The sequence below is a fragment of the Castor canadensis genome, chromosome 13 (assembly GCF_047511655.1).
Source record: "Castor canadensis chromosome 13, mCasCan1.hap1v2, whole genome shotgun sequence".
Classification (NCBI taxonomy): domain Eukaryota; kingdom Metazoa; phylum Chordata; class Mammalia; order Rodentia; family Castoridae; genus Castor; species Castor canadensis.
Genome location: NC_133398.1, coordinates 54,389,943 through 54,409,598, shown reverse-complemented (window position 1 = coordinate 54,409,598; position 19,656 = coordinate 54,389,943). Strand labels below are relative to the sequence as shown.

General features: G+C 34.8%; 1 protein-coding gene across 13 annotated transcripts in view; it reads left to right on the top strand.

Annotated features, from left to right (window-relative positions):
* Positions 1-8,885, top strand: part of Cntln (centlein) — a 314,618-nt gene extending 305,733 nt beyond the window's left edge. For all 13 annotated transcript variants that reach the window (XM_074051749.1, XM_074051757.1, XM_074051761.1 and 10 more), the window contains one exon: positions 7,545-8,885. In XM_074051749.1, the coding sequence (XP_073907850.1) occupies positions 7,545-7,646 (102 nt within the window). In that variant the 3' untranslated portion in view covers positions 7,647-8,885. The remainder of the gene's footprint in view (positions 1-7,544) is intronic.
* Positions 8,886-19,656: the final 10,771 nt, after the last annotated feature.

Sequence of the window (19,656 nt, the reverse complement as noted above, 5' to 3'; positions counted from 1 at the left end):
ATATTCCTAAACACTGTGGTTTGTTTTATAAATTTACAAAGGATAACCTTATCTTCTTTTTACCCAAAACATTGGGAGGCCCTTATAAGTGTAAAATCCAGGTTTGTCTAGCCAAATTCTGCTTTCTGATAGATAAGTTCCTTGAGGGCACAGTCAGCAATCTTTTATCACCTATAATATGTCAATTGAAAAAGAAAAGCAAATTGCGCTTTTTGTTTCTAATTTCTCCCATCCCCACCAACTTGTTAGTTTCCTACTTTGGATTTTTAAGCCACTTGAGGACCCAAACTATCCTTTTTGTCTCCCATGCTGACAAGCACAAGCACTTTTATATAACCTAAGCACTCAATAAATGTTTGTTGAATGGAGCAAATTATGAATTACCCAAAGGACCAGTATAAAATAAAATCATGCCCATTTTTGTACCTTGAAGCCTAGCCTAGTCTCTCTTGCCCCGTTCTGTTTTGTAACATTGAAGGGATAAGAATATTTTTTATGTAAATTTAGAATTGTTTTGCCCTGACCTATGGACAGCAGAACAAGATTATGAAAGGAAGCACAGTAGAGTAATGAAATCAAAACGCTATTCTTAGAGTCTCTGCATTATAGAATGTCTAAGCCAGCTCTTCCTCCAGAGCATGATCTCTGCCTGGTGAAATGATGGGAAATTCAGCAACTGCTGAACAAGTCAGTTTTCAGCTTCAAATGCCTTGTACTCTTGCTGGTTTCTCCTTAAATGGACCAAAGTTGTCTTCTTTGCAGTAAACTTTCAATGGCTTCTAGTCAAAGGACCTGGGTTTCTTGTCCTGTCTCACACTAGCATGCAAGACAGTTAGTTCAAAGTAAGTAACTAAAGTCCCTTTAACTCAATGTCTTCAACTAAAAATATAAAAAAGTCACAGAATTGTAACAATAAATAACATAACACATACAAAAATGTATTGTCACCAGAGAAAGTATTTTTTTTACCCTTAAAAAGAATAATGATAATTGAGGCCAAGGGGAAATATGTGGAAAATATTTCAAACTTAAATATTCTAGTGATTTCCTATATCTAATTATTAGATTTTTGTTATTTATTGCAAAAGCACGTCTTTTTTTGCCAGACTCAGTAGTAGTTACCCCAGAAAATGCCTTTCCCATTGCCTGGCATATAATAAACACATAATAAATGTGGGTTGAACTCTTTGTGTACACGTGTTCACCAAGATTCGGTGGTGAATTATATTTAAATCATTAATAAACAAGATGTTGACATACTCAGTTTGCTTTTGGACCTTTCCCAGTCACTTAATTTTTCTTACTTTTATAATTAAAAGTTATCTTAATTCAGGCTGCTAAAACAAAATACAATAGAGTAGGTATTAACAACAAACATTTATTTCTCATAGTTCTAGAGGTTAGGAAGTCTAAGATCAAGGCACTGTCAGATCCAGTGTCTGGTGTAGGCACTCTTCCTACTCTGTGGACTGTGGTCTGCTCCTTGTATTCTCAAATGGCAGAGAGCAGAGTGTGAGTTGGATCCAGTGACAAAGAGCCAGTCCTGTGTTAGGCAAGTTGTCAAAACAGAATCAGTATCCCTTAGGAACCAGATGAGAAGGCTCATCCCAGGCCTAGACATACTGTTGGATTTTCACAAAAGTTACAGATAATTTAAATGTCCAGACATTTCTCTTCCATCTTTCATACCTTACATGGCCATCAAGAACTTGTTAATAGTTCCTTTTACTAAATCCTGACATATCTTAAAAGGGTCACCTTCTCGTAAGGATATGAATAGGATAGATTGTCAATTTGCTTTAAATGTTATAGAAACATTCCTTGAGAAAGAGTTAAATAAATTTAACTCTTTATTTTCAATTCTGTCTTGTAACTTCTAGAGTAAGTTTCAAAATTAAAGAGACAACAATTTATAGCCTTTACCAGAGTTTGAGAGCAGAAAACACAGCCTTCTCTGCCAGATTTCAGCAGAACTCCAAGAGATGTGCCTGTTAGAATATATGGCAGAAATCTATCTCAAAATTCAGTGCTAAATTTAAATTATAAGCGAATTGTTCCTTCTGATAGCATTCTTGATTATTTGAACAAGCTCAGTCTTTTAATTTCGAGATAATAGATAAATGTGTTATATATATATGTGCATAAATAAATTCATAAATATTATATGAAATTGTGCACCTTTAATCTTATAATAATCAAATCACAATGGTCTTTCTCACAGAATATCCAGTCTCTCTGAATTAGATCCTTTTTGAAAAGCAACTATAGCTAGCAGAATGGCTCAAGTGGTGGAGTACCTGCCTAAACAATCATGAAGCCCTGAGTTCAAGCCCCAGTACCACCAAAAAAACAAAAAGAAGAAGAATTGAATAGCAGCTATAACACATAAAATTTTTTTCACTTTAAAGATACTCAAGCTAGAAAAAAGTCAAATTGTAACTTACAGCAACATCTTTTTAGTAATAGTCTTCAAACCCAAAACAAGAATGAAAACAGTTAAACTGTTTCATTAATTTTATTCTTTAGATTTAAATGTTATACTTACTTAATTTTTTCTTTCAACACAAAACTTTTCAATTTGAAGTTATTAAGAGCATGTTCCACGTAGTGCTGATGTTGTCAGTTACCTATGTGTTTTGTGGCTATGGACATTAGGCTTTGTTGTTTTTCCAAAGCACCTTTCAAACATCGGCAATATCATTTATGTCTCTCCTTTATATATAGATGCACCAGCCACAGTTTCTAAAATATGAGTGACAAATCTAAGATTTTGACAGCAGTATCCCAGTTCCTCAAAGCAAACATCTGTAGATGTTTATGTATGAGAGAAACTGAAAATCTGTGTGACACAAGGGAAAATCCTTCTGTAATAGAAATCACCTTCAGCAACAGGGAAAGCCAGAACCAATAGAAAGACCTGTCTTAAGACTACAGGCAGACCAAGGAAAACTTTTAGTTGTTCAGAGGTCCCAGGTAAATTTCCATACTAAGAAATGTCACTCAATATGAAATCTTCACCATTTTCCCCCTGATGCCAGAAAGGTGAAGCTTGTGTAACTGCACTGACAGGACCAGGAGGATTGCTTTTCCTTTTTATACAAAAGAAAGAAATCATGAAGGCTCTCTGGAGTTTGTAATCTATGGCACATGCCATCCAAGCTGAAAACTAAGTCAGCTCAGTTGTTGGGCTTGTTTTTCAGATGTACTTAATTGCGTGGAAGTGAATTCTTTGCTATTGGTCAGTCTAGTTGCCACTTAAATCCAACTCTAAAATCTTGCTACTAAAAGGACTTTGGGGGGAGGCTTTGCCCCTTCCAGAATGCATATGGGCATAATGTAATTAACTGTAAAGAGCCTATAGGAAACAAATTTGCACTTAATCTGGACTCCAGAGGAACAGAGGTTTCAGGTCTCCTGGTCTTTTAAAACATTTACACCTTAAAAAATATCACAAATAAGCCAGGTGCTGGTTGCTCACTCCTGTAATCCTAGCTACTTGGGAGGCAAAGATTAGAAGGATCTTGGTTCAGGGCCAGCCCAGGCAAATAGTTCAGGAGATCCTTTCTCACAAATATCCAACACAAAAAAAGGATGGTGGAATGGTTCAAGTGGCAGAGCACCTGCCTAACAAGTGTGAGGTCCTGAGTTCAAACCCCAGTACCACCCCCCAAAAAAGAAAAACAACAATCAAATAAGCAAACCATGTGAATTTGTATTTTCCAAAGTGTAGTTTAAGTCCTAACTAAACAATTTGTGATTCTGTAAGATTGTGAAGAGCTTTTTTGAATCAATGAAGACTAAATTATGTTTCATCTAACCTTCAGGTTAACAAAAATTTATAATATTTAAAAATTAATGGTAACCTGTATGTGAGGTAAGTGGTAACTCTCAACTGACCAAAATAGTCAGTTAACTTGAAAATCTTATTCTTAACCATTCTCAGAAGAGATTTTATTAATTCACCATAGACTAAGCATAAAATTTTATTTTTACAGCTTATTAAAAAGTTTGCTAAATAAATAGTATAAATTTAGAGAGACTATTTTTAAAGCTAAAACTGTCATAAAAAAAGGAACTGTTTGTCAAGTAGCAGAGGCATCTACTCAAAATATTTTCATTTTAACAGTTAATTCATATTTATTTGAAAAAATACATTATGAGATCTTTTATAACCCTGACTTATAAAATGTTTAATAATTCTGAGTTTTCCTCTAAACTTATTTTGAAATAATTATTTTATTATAAAACTACATTATTTTTATTAGGATATATTCATTGTACAGGGGGCATTCATTGTGACAATTCAGAATAGGCTTATATTGTACATTGGTTAGATGGCCCCCACTATCTCTAGCCCTCCGATGCCCATCCCTGCCCTACTTCAAGCAATTACAAGAGGTTTCATTGTTCTGTTTCATAATAGTTATATGAAGTCCACCAACCATATTCCCTCACCTTAATCTCATTCATTCACCCTCTCCCCTCCCACAAGTACCCCACTCCACACACACTGTACTAGTTTTACAGTCTTGTCTTTCATTATTAATTTCTATGTCAATGTTCAAAGAGGTTTCTCCATGTATCCCTGCTGTGATTATACTTTACTTTGGTCTGTTCAACCCCTTCCTTTACTCTCCTTTATCTCTTGCCTCCCACCCCTCTTTTCAACAGCTTTCAATACCAATCGTTATAACATCTATCTTCACAGATGTTGTTTTATCATATTGTTGACACTCCATCTTTCTCTTTTACTTTCCCTCCTTTCCCAAGTTCTATAGAGTAGTTCAGCTATTACAAACATGTTCTATTATACTTTTATTATAAATTACATTCATTGTGACTGAGCCTTATGTATTTTTAAGAACTAATTTTTGAAAGACTACTTTGAATTGGATCTGCAGTTACCAGTAAACCATAAGTTTATGAACAGCAATCAGAATAATGCTGAGTTTAGAGAAAAAAGCTGTTGGGATTGATTTATTTTTAAAAAGGGAAATAAAGGACTTAGGGGTAGAGCTCTTGCAAGTGGGAGGCCCTGGGTTTGATTCCCAGCACCAAAAAAAAGAAAAGAAAAGAAAAAGAGAGAAAACTGAATTAAATTTTTTTAAAATCACACCAACTTATATATATGAGAGCTTTTTAAATTAAATAAAAATTATATAAGGGCAAATAATATTATTATTCTGTGTTGTTGCTGGGAAAAAATACAAGAACCAGCAAGGGCAATTATGCACATACTGTATACCGTCTTGACTTAAAGGATTCACTGCTTTTTGAATTCCATAATGTGTTAACCTCTATACAAAGCTTAAAGAAGCTTACAACCCAGTAAAGCAGGATTGACAAACAGGTGTGTTTAAGTTTAGGGCTTTTAGCTTTACTGGTAACCAGAGGGAAAGAGTAAGGGAAATCATTGCTTTAAGTAGTCAGTGGTCCTGTTGTTCCACACTGGGGGTTCCTGAAAAGGAAGCTCTTTGAGAGGTTTTTTGAAGGGAAGCAAAATGTCCAAATACAGAATGTGCTGAAAATTGTTTAATCACAAGATAATAAAAAAAGATTTGGATATTTTGTACAAAAATAAATTTGCAAACAAGATGACTGTCAGTACATTGTTGCCTGGTGAAAGTGCTGTGACTTTCTTATTCAGGAAATTATGCAATCAGAATGTTTCCCAAAGTGTATTTGAAGACTGAAAGAGGTTCTGAAATAAAGAAACTATTTTAAAATTTGCTTTGTTTCCCAAACTTGTTTCTACCACTAAGGAATGGAAGGTTATTCCTATCTTGTTTATCTTTCTTTTAGATTGAAATGCATATGGTACTGAGTGATATAGTTTGAATAAAAGAAAGTTACCCAGTTGTCTTGTCATTTTTATTGTGTATTTAACAATATTAATATTAATGCCCTAAAGATTTAAATTATCTTATTTATAAAACTGGCAGTTTTACCAAGTGTAATTCTTTTCTGCATCCCAGAAGGGCAATTTGTCAAAGCAAGAATTTAATAGTGTCATTATCTTCCAGGAGAGAATTGAATATATTCTTTTTTTCTTGAATGCACATTTTCTATTTTTTCATATTTCTGAAATTGAAATGCACTGCAGTGTGTGTATGCTAAATGTGATGGGTGTCCCCCTTAGAAAAGCTGTTTTTAGGTCAATGTATATATCTTACATTTAGGTGTATCTTAGAACTGAGAAAAATGTTCTACTTTCATATACTTTCTTCAGTGAGTTTCTTGAGTTTCAAGTAAGAGAGATGCATGAAGCCCTTGTATTTCAGGGAAATAGACACACCTCATACTGCCTTAAGGAGAAGGCTAACTATTGTGAATGTATGAAGGAGCTTAAGCTAGAGAGCTGTTTAGAAGCAGGTAGTTCTGGGCACCAGCTCTCTGCTCTCTAGTTCTCCCCAGTGGTTCACGTGATCTATTTGTTTGGCCTGTTCTGCCTTGTAGTTTCACTGCACTGCCAATATTTTCTCTTTTCACCAGTTTGAATTCAGGAAAGAACCATTCTGATTGATTTATCTAATTATAATCACCTTAGCTGAGCAGCCCATACAGAGGACATAGTGTTGTCTTTGTTTAGATGCTGACAATGAGGCTATTATTTTTTTTTTGTAGCAGAAAATAGAGCCTGATGGTGCCTCCCTGTAGGGGAGGGGCTGGGCATGGTAAGCTTTCTCATTAATATATTCAGGGAAATAAAAATAGTCTTTCCTGGTTAATCAAAAGGATAAGTCTAAGAAATACTTGAGCTTGTTAATTATAACAGACCTCTTATGTGAGACTGAATCACTAGGAACATGGACAAAAAGAGTTAGGAAGAGGTAATTGAGGCAACATATCAGATCTTCTTTACTTACAGCCTGTAACTATGTGGTATCAGTCCAGATTCTACTGACAAACCGGTGAAGCAGAGGGAACAATAAAACTACCAGAAAAGTTATATCAATTATGAAATTTTAAAATGTACTCATATTTCATAAACTCAGCAGTTTTTGAAACATGTGTATGACACTTTGATATACCAAACAAACTTTAACAACTTGATCAATGGGTATACTTTTGCCATTTTTTCCCTCTGAAGTTTTATCCTGCAGCTCTTAAGGTGTTCAGGTCTCACACAGACAAGCATATTGATAGTTCTCTCTCATTCTTTTATGAGTGATGAACATACAGTACTACTGTGGGCCTTCATGCCCTAGAGATGACTGCAACCTGCTATTGATCAGCTGATTGAAGATAAATGGCTTAGCTGCTTGTATTGCAGATTACATCATTAACATGGTCAGTAAACCATGAATTGTTCAATAAGGCGTTTATCTTTTTTCATTTTACTTCTGCTCTTTTATCATTTTTATTAGAAAAGGTAAAATTGCCCCTACTAACCAGCAAGATCAGTTGAAAAGAGATACAGCAGGGTACTATTATGGGTACAAATAGCAGCTAAATTCTAATGTTTTAATGATATTTAGTGTATGTTTTTGAACTGAAAAAAATACAGATCTTTGGTAACCTTTTTTTTTGTGTTTCTCTTTCAGCTTCCTTTTGCCTCATATTTATTAGAAGCAATACTGGAGAAAATAAATGAAAACAAGAAACTAGTCGAAGGATATTTTGCAATTATGAAAGATAGTAGATGATATTACAATGGACAGCTTTTTTTTTTCAGATGTGCAAACTTTATGTGGTGTGATTGGAAAACATGCATTGCAATCTGGATATAGTATCTGCTCCAGCTATCAATAGTCAGGTTTAGTAGCAAAATAAGAAGTTTCTGAAACTAATTAATTGCTGAACAAGTGAAACTAATTAAGTACATAGCCATTTAAAAGGAAATAGTGTAGAATTTGATTGTTGAATGCAAATATTGCCACAAATCAAAGCAAACTTAAAAATGATTCTCCTTCCAGTACATTAGAAGAAATTAGAATGCTTGGCACACACAACTTGGTTTGAGTATGAAAAGAAAAAACTGTAAACAAAGGATTTAATGTTTTAAATTTTATTAGGAAACTAGACTTTTTACATAAAACTACTATAAGTTCCTTAAGTGATCTGGTGAGCAAAATACTTGTACTATAAGCAGATATAAAATGAAGCTTCATAACTTGTGGATGAGCAAGAATTTAGTGAAATGAATTGTGTGGTTCAATTGTTATCTACTCTCCTCCTCCTCCTCCTTTTTCTTTCTCTCTCCCTCTCCCTCTCCCTCTCCCTCTCCTTCTCCCTCTTTTAAATTCACAGTGCTGAATGGAGTCACATACAATAAGGGACCACAACCTTACTGTGTAAAATTAGGCTAGACCTGACAGAATTCCTACTGTGATCAACTAATTTTAAGTCCATTCTTAACCATGATGTATCATCCTTATTTTGAATACTGAAAATTCCCACCTCATTCTACCTCTTCACTATGATCCTGCTATATATTTTTAGCTCCTCTAATTCACTAAACTTGTGCCTACCTCATGTACTTGTCTGTGGTATTTTCTTTTTCTGGAAAACTCTGTATTCAACTTCCCTCATTGTTGTCTTGAAGTAGACATCATTCAGATTTACCTTACCCATTCCTTCATAGGCCGTTTTACTGTTTAATTTCTTTATAATATAAAAATATCTGTTTTTAACTGATTCTTCTGCTTATTTTCTTCTCCCTACTCCCATTAGAATGTAGGTTCCGTGAGATTAAGGCAGGGGTTAGCAAATTATGGCCCATAGCCAAATCTGACCTGCCACCTGTTTTTAAATCACTCACAGTTAAGAATGGTTTTTATATTTTTAAATGGTTAAAAGAACAAAAGGAGAATGACATTGTGTAGCATGTAAAAATTACATGAAAAACAAATTTTAATGTCTATCAATAAATTTTTTGGAACATGGTGATGCTCAATTATTTATATGTCATTTGTGGCTGCTTTCACAATATAGTATTCAGTAGGCGATGAGTAGTTGAGGCAGAGACAGTATGTGGTGTTCTCATCACTTTTCACTATTACTTGGCACACTACAAGTCACAATGACACAGTTATAACTTGAAAGACTTCAACAGCTACAAATACTGCCTTAGTGCAATTTTTAAAAATAACAGTGCATACCCATCATGTCAAAGCAAGAAAAGAAGAGAAGAATGGCCATTCACACTTTTAAGACATAGTGAAGTATATTTTATTTTTGTTATTAAATTACATGGCACAGCATTGTGTTTGTTATGTAATGACAGTATACCTAGGCTAAAAGAATGTAATATGCATCAACATTGCCACAGAAGCATTGTTCGCAATATTATAAACTTACAAGAAAGCATCAACAGGAAAAATACAAAATTTGAAATGTAATAGCACAGCAGAATTTTGTTACAAAGATAAAAATGAAACTACCTGGTATTACCCCGATACAAAAACTGAAAAAGATAGTACATAAAAAAAAGATTGTGATAGACTGAAAAAGAGCCCTTCAAGATGTTTACCTCTTATTCCCTAGAAACTGTGAAATCTGTTACCTTATATGGCAAAAGGGACTTTGCCATATAAGGTATGACTAAAGGATCCTGAGTGGGAAGATTTTCTGACAAATAGGAGGCAGGAGTAGTCAGTAATTAGAAAGAGAGTCATGTCACCACAGAAGCAGAGGGTCAGAGGGATTTGAAGATGCTAATATGAAGGAAGAGGCCACAAGCCTAAGAATGTATGTGGGCCCTGGAGACTGGAAAAGGCAAGGAAACAGATTCTTCCTAGAGCCACTGGAAAAAACCAGCCCTGCAACAAAGTTACTTTAGCCCAGTGAAATTGACTTTGAACTTCCAAAAGGGGTAAGAGAATACATTTTTTTTTCTTTTCTGTTTTAAGCCTTGAAGTTTATGGTAACTTGTGGCTGCAACAACAGAAAACCAAAAAACTTGCTAATTCCACTTAAAATTTTTATATCCATGTTCATGAGAGTTTTGGTGAGAAGGTACACAATCAAAAGGCTGATTCAGTATTCAGAAATCAATCAATGTAAGTTACCTTATTAACAAGCTAAAGAAGAAATGCCATATGACCATAAAACTTAATGTAGAAAAAACATTTGTCAAAATTCAGCCTATATTAACAAAATTTCTATTAACATCACAGCAAGACTCTTTTTCTTTTTTTTTTTTTTTTGGCAATACCTGGGTCCAAACTCAGGGCTACTTACTTGATAGGCAGGTACTCTACCACTAAGGCACATCTCCAGTCCACAGCAAGACATTTTCAGTAGAGAGAAGAGTCTTCTTAAATTTATATGGAAATGCAAAGAGATTACAATAGCTAATGCAATTAAGAATAAAGTAGAAGAAATCACTCTGCCTGACTTCAAGATGTGTTATATAGCTACCCTAATAAGGAGTTTGCAGTATTGGCAGAGGATAAATAAATAGGCCAGACCAATGGAATAAAATAGAGAACCAAGAATACACCCACACAAATATGCCCAACTGATTTTAGACCAAGGTTCAAAAGCAATCCAATTAAGGCAGAAAAGCCTTTTTAACAAATGGTGCTGAAACAGTTTTAACATCCCTGGCTGGCTTAGTTAAGAAAAAAAATCTTGACCCCCCAACTCCACATGTTAAGACAGAGATTATTTAAGATAGGAATAAGAATTTCTGGTGTGCTACTGAGCAATAGGTTGACTGTGACTACACATACCCATGATGTGCTAAATATTTCACAAAGCTAGAAGAAAGGATTCTGAATGTTTTCACGTAAAGAAATGATAACTGCTTGAGAAGATAGGTATGTTTACCCTGATGGAAGCATTATATAATATGTGCATGTATCAGTACATCTCATGGAATTCCATAAATGTGTACAATTTTAATGCTTTTATGTATCACATTAAGATGTTTAAAATACAAATTATTTCAAAATGAGGCATACGATTAAATGTAAAATGTATAAGATGACACGAGAGAAAATCTTCCAGGCCTAAAGTTTGGAGAAGTATTTTTGGAAAGGACACCAAGAGCATGATGAATAAAAGAAAATTTGTTTAATTTCATTAAAATTAAAAGCTTTTGTTCTAGAAATAGATATGCTACAGACATGAAGAAAGTATTTGAAGACCACATACCTGACCAAGAACTCACATCTACAATAAAGAATTCTCAAAGTTTAAATGAAATTCAACAATGAAATAACCCTCTGTAGATAATATGCATATCCTGGGAAATTATGAAATAAGTGTAGAAACCATGGCTGTTAAAGCAAAAATTGGCATGATTCTATATAAGATGAAGGAAGGAGTAAAGTTCACTCAACACCATCCCTTACTTTCCTGTTGCAAGTTTTGCCTAAACTGATTATACCTTGAAATTATGTAGGATTTCTTCCCAGGAGCACAAATGATCCTTGGATTTAGAGGGTCTAAAATGAGAATTACTGTAAAAAAAAATTATAGCTACAATGAGAAAGTCTTTCCCAGCACTCTCAAGTAACTGTAAAGCCAAACAGGGTGAATACCAGAAAACTTTTTGAGAGAGCTCTTTATTAGCCTTAATGTCTGTTCATTGGGGCTCATCAGATGCGTGGGCAGAAGAACTATTTTTAATTCTTATATTCCTATGCATATAACTGCCTTTGGTAGTAAGCAAAATTTAAATGAGCATCTTAATACAATAAAAATACTATTCCTGCCTGTGGCAAAGTTTTCATCAAATAGATGATTTTAAAAACTATTGGCCTACATTTAATTTTTAAATATAAAAACACATATTTGTGTATTTTTTTCTTTGCCCTAGGGAATCACGGACATTACAATTATTTCCTTTCTACAGCTCAATCTCCAATTTCCTTCTTCTACAACACAGTCCACAAAACTGGAACCTTAACATCAACTCCTTCTGACACCTTTTACCACATTGCTTTCCTTACCTCTGGGAATGATCATTGAGATAATTAAAAAGGTGGTGCCTGCTACCTCCTGTCCTCAGGGTTTATGAAAGAGAAAGCATCACTCTGTTCTTGCTGCCCCAGGCATGAGGACTACTAGAGGAGAGAGAGACTTCCTTTGTGTCCCACCCTGTTCTCAGAACCTAGACAAACATACCTGAACCTGCTTAAGACATTTTCAGCATTTACTGCAAAGAGATTTAGTATAGACAGAATAAAATCAGAGGACATAAATAAATGAATCTTGCATTTTCCTCTCATGTCTTATGTCAAGCCACTGCTATTCAACTTGAGGAGGCAAAAAGATCATCCTGTCATTTTGATGTCTCTCTCGTTAAGGACCTGGTTCTTTGGAATTTATCCCATTGTATGTTCTGTGTCTTTGAACATCTGTCTCTTTATTTTAGCACATAACCCTCTTTTTCCTTAGTACACCAATTCTGACACTCTTCCCATTAATTCAATCATGGGAGCAAGCCAAGAACAAAGCTAAGGCACTTTTTTTTCTTTTTCTTTATTTTTATGTAACTCTGTTTTAAAGTTCATCATTCACAAGTTGCAAGTAGTTAGTTACAGAGTTCTTGAATACCCTTCACTCAGATTTTCTAAACAATAAAATTTTACACAGCTATAGAACACTGTCAAAACCAGGAAGCTGACCTTGGAACAATTCTTTTAGCTCATATACAGTCTGTATATGGATTTGACTAGATTTACATTCATTTTTTCAGAGTATAGTTTTTAATGAGAGTTTGTCACATGAGTAGATTGTATAACCATCACCACAATTGGGATACAAAACTATTCCATCAACACAAAGAATATCCCTCATGTTATCCCTTAGTATTCACACCCTTCTTCCTACACTAACCTTTGGCGACCACTGGTTTGCCCATCACTATAAATCTGTCATGTGAATTTTTGATAAATAGAATAATACAGTGTACGACCTTTTGAGATTAGCTGTCTTCACTCAGCATAGATCCCTTGAGATTTCATCTAGGTTGTGTATGTCAACAGCTCATTTCTTATTGTTGAGCAGCATTTCATTACATGACTATATTACAATTGGCTATATTACATTTACTCTTCAAAGGGCAAGCACAATTACATGTCTATTATTAATGATCATTATCTTAGCAGCCCTGTGTCCTGTGATTAAAGTCAAAGGAAAACTACAACTACCCAACATGGTGAGGACTACTAATAACCCACATTCTTCAGCATTAAAGGTTTGGATCACCCCACAAGGTAAAGAACCATGACCAGTTGAGGTGCTTGCTGAAGTCAAAGGAAACCTGGAATGGGCAGGGAAAGAAAGTAGTTATAAATACCAGCTATGACCATGTAATCAGTTATGGAACCAAGAACTGTCAGTATCATGAGCAGTTCCTCGTTTTTTATGAATGTTTGTGTGGATATATGTTAAGTAGACAAGAAGTGGTCTTGTAGTGGTTAATTTTGTGTCAGTTTGGGCCACATATGCAGTCAAACATTCTGGATATGTCTGTGAGGGTGTTTTAGGATGAGATTGACAAATCAGAGGAATTTGAGTAAAGCATATTATCTTCCATAATATAGAGTGGGCCTCATCTAATAAGAGAAATAGAACAGGAAAACTGACCTCCCTAAAATAAAAGTGAAATCTGTCTTCAGATGGTCTTGGTACCTGAATTGCAATCTTGGTTCTTCCTGGATCTCCAACCTGCTGGCCCATCCTGAATATTGTGAATTTGCCAGTCTCCATAATTTTATTATCCAAATCCTTAAAATAATTACTTTTATAGATTTATACTTTCTTATGGTTCTGTTTCTCTGGAGATTTAGAGATTCCCAATGGGCCAGGTTACTGTGGATATTAATGTAAAGTTACTATGGACATTCATGAACATCAGTTTTTATTTCTCTGAATAGATATCTGTTAGTGCAATTGATGAAACATATATTTAAATTTGGAAGAAATTTTAAAATTGTTTTCTAAAATGGATATAGTCTTGAAATTTTAAATTTTAGCCTTTTTAATAAGTGTGAAGTGTTAATAATGTTCCATTTCAGTTCTGTTCAAACTCCTGAAGTCTCATCCTGTCCATATTTAAGTCATTATTTTTTTTGGTTTTTTTCTATCTGTAAAACCTGCTTTTGTGATCTTTTCAGAAAGTATAGGAGAGAGTGATTGGGATTGGATGAGGCACATATCTTCTGCAGAACTATTTCTTGAAAGAACTCCCAATAATGCCCATGGGTTTTACAAGGAATTTCTAAAAAGCTGCATATTTCTATTGCTACATAGCAAACTACCCTAAAACTTGGTGGCTTAAAATAGCAACATTTAAATCTGGGCAGAGATTAGCTGGGCCAACTGACAGTCTATCACAAGGCTGCAATCATTGCAAGGTTTGGCTCAGAAGGTTTCATTTCCAGCCCATTCCATAGCTGTCAGCAGAATTCAGTTCTTCCTTGTTAGCCATTGGTTGCAGGCTGCCTTAAGAGGCCTGTCAAGAGCCACCTACTACAGAAGTGTTTAAGTTTGACCATCTAAATAGGCAATGCTAGAAAATTTGCTCTAAAGCTTTCTTAGTAAGATTAGTATAGATTTTACACTGAACTGCTTCAGATTTGGAGAAAGTATGTCTCAGTTGGGTATTCTTTTCTGGCTAATTTATTGGGTGACAAAGCAGAATCAGTGTGTTTTGTACACATATATGATATAGAAAAAAATAAAACCTTTTGCAACTGTTTTAGGTGGGGTGAGGAGGAGGGTGAAGGGGAGAGAGAGTGGGGGCAAACCTAACCAATGTTTAACGTAAGGATATTCAGAAATGTCACAATGAATCCCCCTCCCCTGTACAATTAATATATGCTCATAAAAATGAAAAACTAAAACAATTTTATTAGTGTATATTACTTGTACAAAATAATGTGTTTCATTATGACGTTTTCATATATGCATATAATATACTTTGATCATACCCCCATACTACCCTCATTTATCCCTCTTTCACATCCCTCTTTTCCCCTTACACATTTCTCAATAGTCCTCCCCCTTTTACTTTCATGACTTCTCCCCCCCTTAAATTCCATATATGAGAGAACACAAGCAATGCTTGTTTTTATGGGTCTGGCTTGTTTTGCTTAGCATAATGATTTCCAGTTTCATCCATTTTCCTATAAATTACGTGATTTCATTCTTTATTGCTGAACAAGACTTCATTGTATATATATATATATATATATATACTACTTTTCTTCTATTCATTCAAGGGTTGATAAACACATAGGCTGGTTCTATGTCTTGACTATTGTGAATAGTGCCACAATAGAAATGGGTATGCAGCTATCTCTATTTACTTATGACTTCATTTCCTTCAGGAAGTGATATACTCAGGATCATATAGTGGTTCTATTTTTAGTTTTTGAGGAACCACCATGCTATTTCCCATAGTGGCTTCACTAATTTACATTCTCACCAACAGTTTTACTTTCACCTCCTCACCAGCACACACTGTCTTTTGTTTTCTTGATGGTAACCATTTTGAATAGAGTAAGATAAAATATCAAAGTAGCTGAGGTTTGCATTTCTGTGAGAGCTAAAGATGTTGAGCATTTTTCATGTATTTATGGCCCTATTCTTCTTCTTCTTTTGAAAAGTGTCTGTTCAGTTCATTTTCCCATTTATTGATTGCATTATTTGGTTTTGGTGTTTAATTTTTTTCAGTTGTTTATATAGTCTGGCTATTCACCCTGTGTTTGATGAATAGTTGTCAAAGATTTTCTCCCATTCTGTAGGCTGTATGTTCAGTCTGGTAATTGTTTTCTTTGATGTTCAAAATTTGATCACATAAAATTAAAAAGTACTTCTGGACTGCGACTCAGAAAGCCATTTCTTTTGCTTATATCTTGAAATATTTTCCCTATGTTTTCCTTTAGTAGTATCAAAGTTTCAGATCATACATTAAAGTTTTTGATCCATTTTGACCCATCTAGAGCCTTCTACATATGGATATCCAGTTTTCCCCTTACCACTTTGAATTAGCATATAATAGTTGTACAGGGAGATACATTGACATATTTACATATGTGCTTACAATGTGTCTTAATTAGACCCACCCTTTCCGTCATCTGCCTCATTTCCCCTCCCCATCTTAGAACTCGTTCAACAGGTGTCATTGTTCTATTTTCATACATGAATACAAAATATATCCACCATATTCACCCTCATTTACCTTTTCCTTATGTCCACCCCCCTCCCACTGGTACCCACACCCGAAAAGGACCTGTTTTACCTTCCTGTACTTCTTTTTTTAAAGTGTGTATTGATAGTCCAAGGGGTTTCACTTGGCATTTCAGACATGTTTATATCATGCTTTAATCATAACCCCCCATTACTTACTTTTTCTCTAGCCCTGCTCCCCTATTATTCAACAGCTTACAGTGCATTACGTTATATTACCTTCATATGTAAAGGGAATAGTTCAATATTTTTCATTCTCTGACATTCTCTTTCCCTCTCCCAACTCCTACAGTACCCTCAGACAGGCCCACAATACAATCTTATCCCCCATATATATGTATATATGTATGTATATAAATATATATGTATTGTATGTATGTGTATATATGTATGTATGTGCATATATATATGTGTGTGTATATATGTGTCTGTGTCTATGTGCATATAAGATCATATATGTGTGTGTTCATTTATCTTGTAGGTCTAGCTTCCACATAGGAGGGAAAACATGAGACCTTTGACCTTTTGGACTTGGCTTACTTTGATTAACATGATGTATTCTGGTTCCATCCATTTGCCTGCAAACCACATAATTTCATTCTTTTTGGCTAAATAATACTCAATTAAGTATATATACCATATTTTCTCAATCCATTCATCAGTTGTGTGGTATCTGGGCTGTTTCCAAAGCTTGTCTATTGTGAATAGCCAACACCACTTGTTAAAGAGGTTGTCTTTTCTCCAGTGTATGTTTTTGGCAACTTTGTCAAGGATCAGATGACTGTAGCTCAGTGGGTTTATTTCTGGGTCTTCTATTCATTGTTCTGTGTGTCTGATTTTGTGTCAGTACCATGATAATTTTGTTACCATGGTTCTGTAGTATAATTTAAAGTCAGGTATTGTGATACCTCCAGAATTGCTTTTTTTTGCTCGGAATTGCTTCAGAGTCATTTGTGCTTCCATATGAATTTTAGGATTGATTTGTCTATTATGTAAAGAATATCAATGGAGGATTGCATTGAATCTGTTGATCACTTTTGGCGATCAACAATATTAATTCTGCTAAACAATATTAATTCTGCTGATCCTTAAACATGGGATGTCTTTCCATCTTCTAGTATCTTCTTCGGTTTTTTTCTTCAGTGTCTTATAATTTTTATTGTATAGGTTTTTTTTTAAACCTCCTTGATTAGGTTTATCATTGGTATGTAGAAAAGGTACTGGTTTGTGTATGTTGATTTTATATTTTGATACTTTGCTAAATTTGTTTATAGATCTAAGAGTCTTTAGGTAGAGTCTTTAGGATTTTCTAAGTATAGAACCATACCATTTGCAAACAAGGATTATTTGACTTCTTTTCCTAGGTATATTCTTTTTCTTTCTCTTACCTTATTTCTCTGGCTAAAATTTCAAGTAGTATATTGATTAAGTGGTAGGAGTGGACAAGTTTGTCTTCTTGATTTCAGGGGAAATAGTTTCAGTTTTTCTTTATTTAGTATGATATAGGTTTTTCATATATAGCTTTTATTATGTTGAGGTACATTTCTCCTATTCCTAATTTAATCAGGATTTTTATCATGAAAAAATTTTAAATTTTACCAAATACCTTTTTTATCTCTATTGAGATGATCATGCGATTTTTATCCTTGATTCTAGTTTCGTGCTGTTCCATTTATTGATTTGTGTATGTCGAACTATACTTGCATCCCTGGAATGAAACCAACTTGATCATGGTATATGTTTTTTTAATGTATTGTTGAATTCCTTTTGAATTATTTTATTGAGATTTTTTTACATGTAGTTCATTAATGGTATTGGTCTATAGTTTTCTGGTTTTGTTACATTCTTATCCGATTTGGGCTATCAGGGTAATACTGGCTCTATAGAATGAGTTTGGAAGTGTTGGTTCCCGTTCTGTTTTATGGAATACTTTGAGGAACATTGGTGTTTGTTTTTCTTTTTAAATTCTAATAACATTTAATAGTCAATCTGTCTGGTCCTGGGCTTTTCTTTGTTGGGAGACTTTATTACTGCTTCAGTCTCATTGCTTGCTATCTTTAAAAATGCATTTAGATATTTATCTTTAAAGCAGTTTTGACAAATTAGTACTTAAGTGTGCCACTTAATATTTGCTTCTTCTGTTTTTCATGTCTCCATGCCCCTTCTCTTTTCTCACTGTGGTTACTTAAACACATTTTAGGATTTCATTGCTATCTTGGTTTATTTATAGTTTTAAGACTATCTCTTTATATGTGCTTTTTAGTGGTTGTTCTGGAGGTGTATGTGGTGGAGGGAGAAAGGAGAAAGGGAAGAAAGAGAGAGAGGGAGATGAAGAGAGAGAGAGAGAGAGACCAAGAGAGAGAATGAGAATGTGACCTACAGAAGGCTCCTGACCAAACCTCCAAATGTCCTTTCTCCATTTCTGGTGATGTTGGTCCTGCCTGATATTGTTAAGGTTCTTCTGTTTGATTCAGGAGGAATGAGCCACTGGGGCTGTATTCTGTTGCTATATTGGTAAATGTGAAGTCTGGTTGCCCTCTTTTGTTGGAGAGGAGGGGTCATATAATATGGCCTGCCACTGAGTTGTTCCTTCACTCCTAGGGGTCCAAACCATTGTTATTTCTTATCATCTTTTAGAGTTCTTCTTTGTATGGTCTCTGCATTAGTGTAGAGTAAGGAGGTTATGCTTAGTGTAGAGTAAGGGAGAATGGGTCTGTTTGGACTAGAAGTTCTTCCAAAGACAATTAAAATTTTTCCATTAAAAATATATATCACTCTTGGAATCATTATGGTCCATGTGACTTGCTTTATTAATTTTTGGATTCCAAATAATAAGGTTGAAAAGAGCAGTTTTAGTGAACTCTAATTATAGCAGATAACTGGGTTGTTCTTCTCATTCTTTACTGCCTTCCTAGTAATAGGATTATATTCACAGCCTTTGACGTACCTTCCGGTTGTACGCAAGATGTAATTTCCTACTTCTTTACTCTGGGCTCAGCCATGTTCCTTGCTTCAGCCTATGGGATGCTAAAAGACATGAACAACTGAGTAGCTCTCTTATATCTCTATCATCACAAAGGAGCCTTCCCTGGATAGGAGTTTCCTCCTTTGCCTGAGTTTGAGAATTATTCAAAGAGCAGAGCAGAGCCCAACCTTCAGAGAGGAGCCAAGCCTAGCCATTTCTACAGCTTGAAGCTAAACTACCTACAGAAGCACAACTAGGATCAGCTGATTATTGGTCATACCATATGCTCCTGAGTTAAATTAATACTTACTGTCATCTGTCACTGAGATTTTGTGGTTGACATACACAGTTATTAAGTTAATAAGCTAACTCCTCTGGACATTGTGCCCTCGTGACCACCTCTCACTTTTTCATTCACGCTCTCTGGTAGCAACTGTAGCTATCATATTGAGGATAAAACCCGTGTTATAGGATAAAGGAAGAGAAAGCTAGAAGAAACTGGGTCCTGGATGACCACAGGGCCACCATGTAAGCCCTGGTAT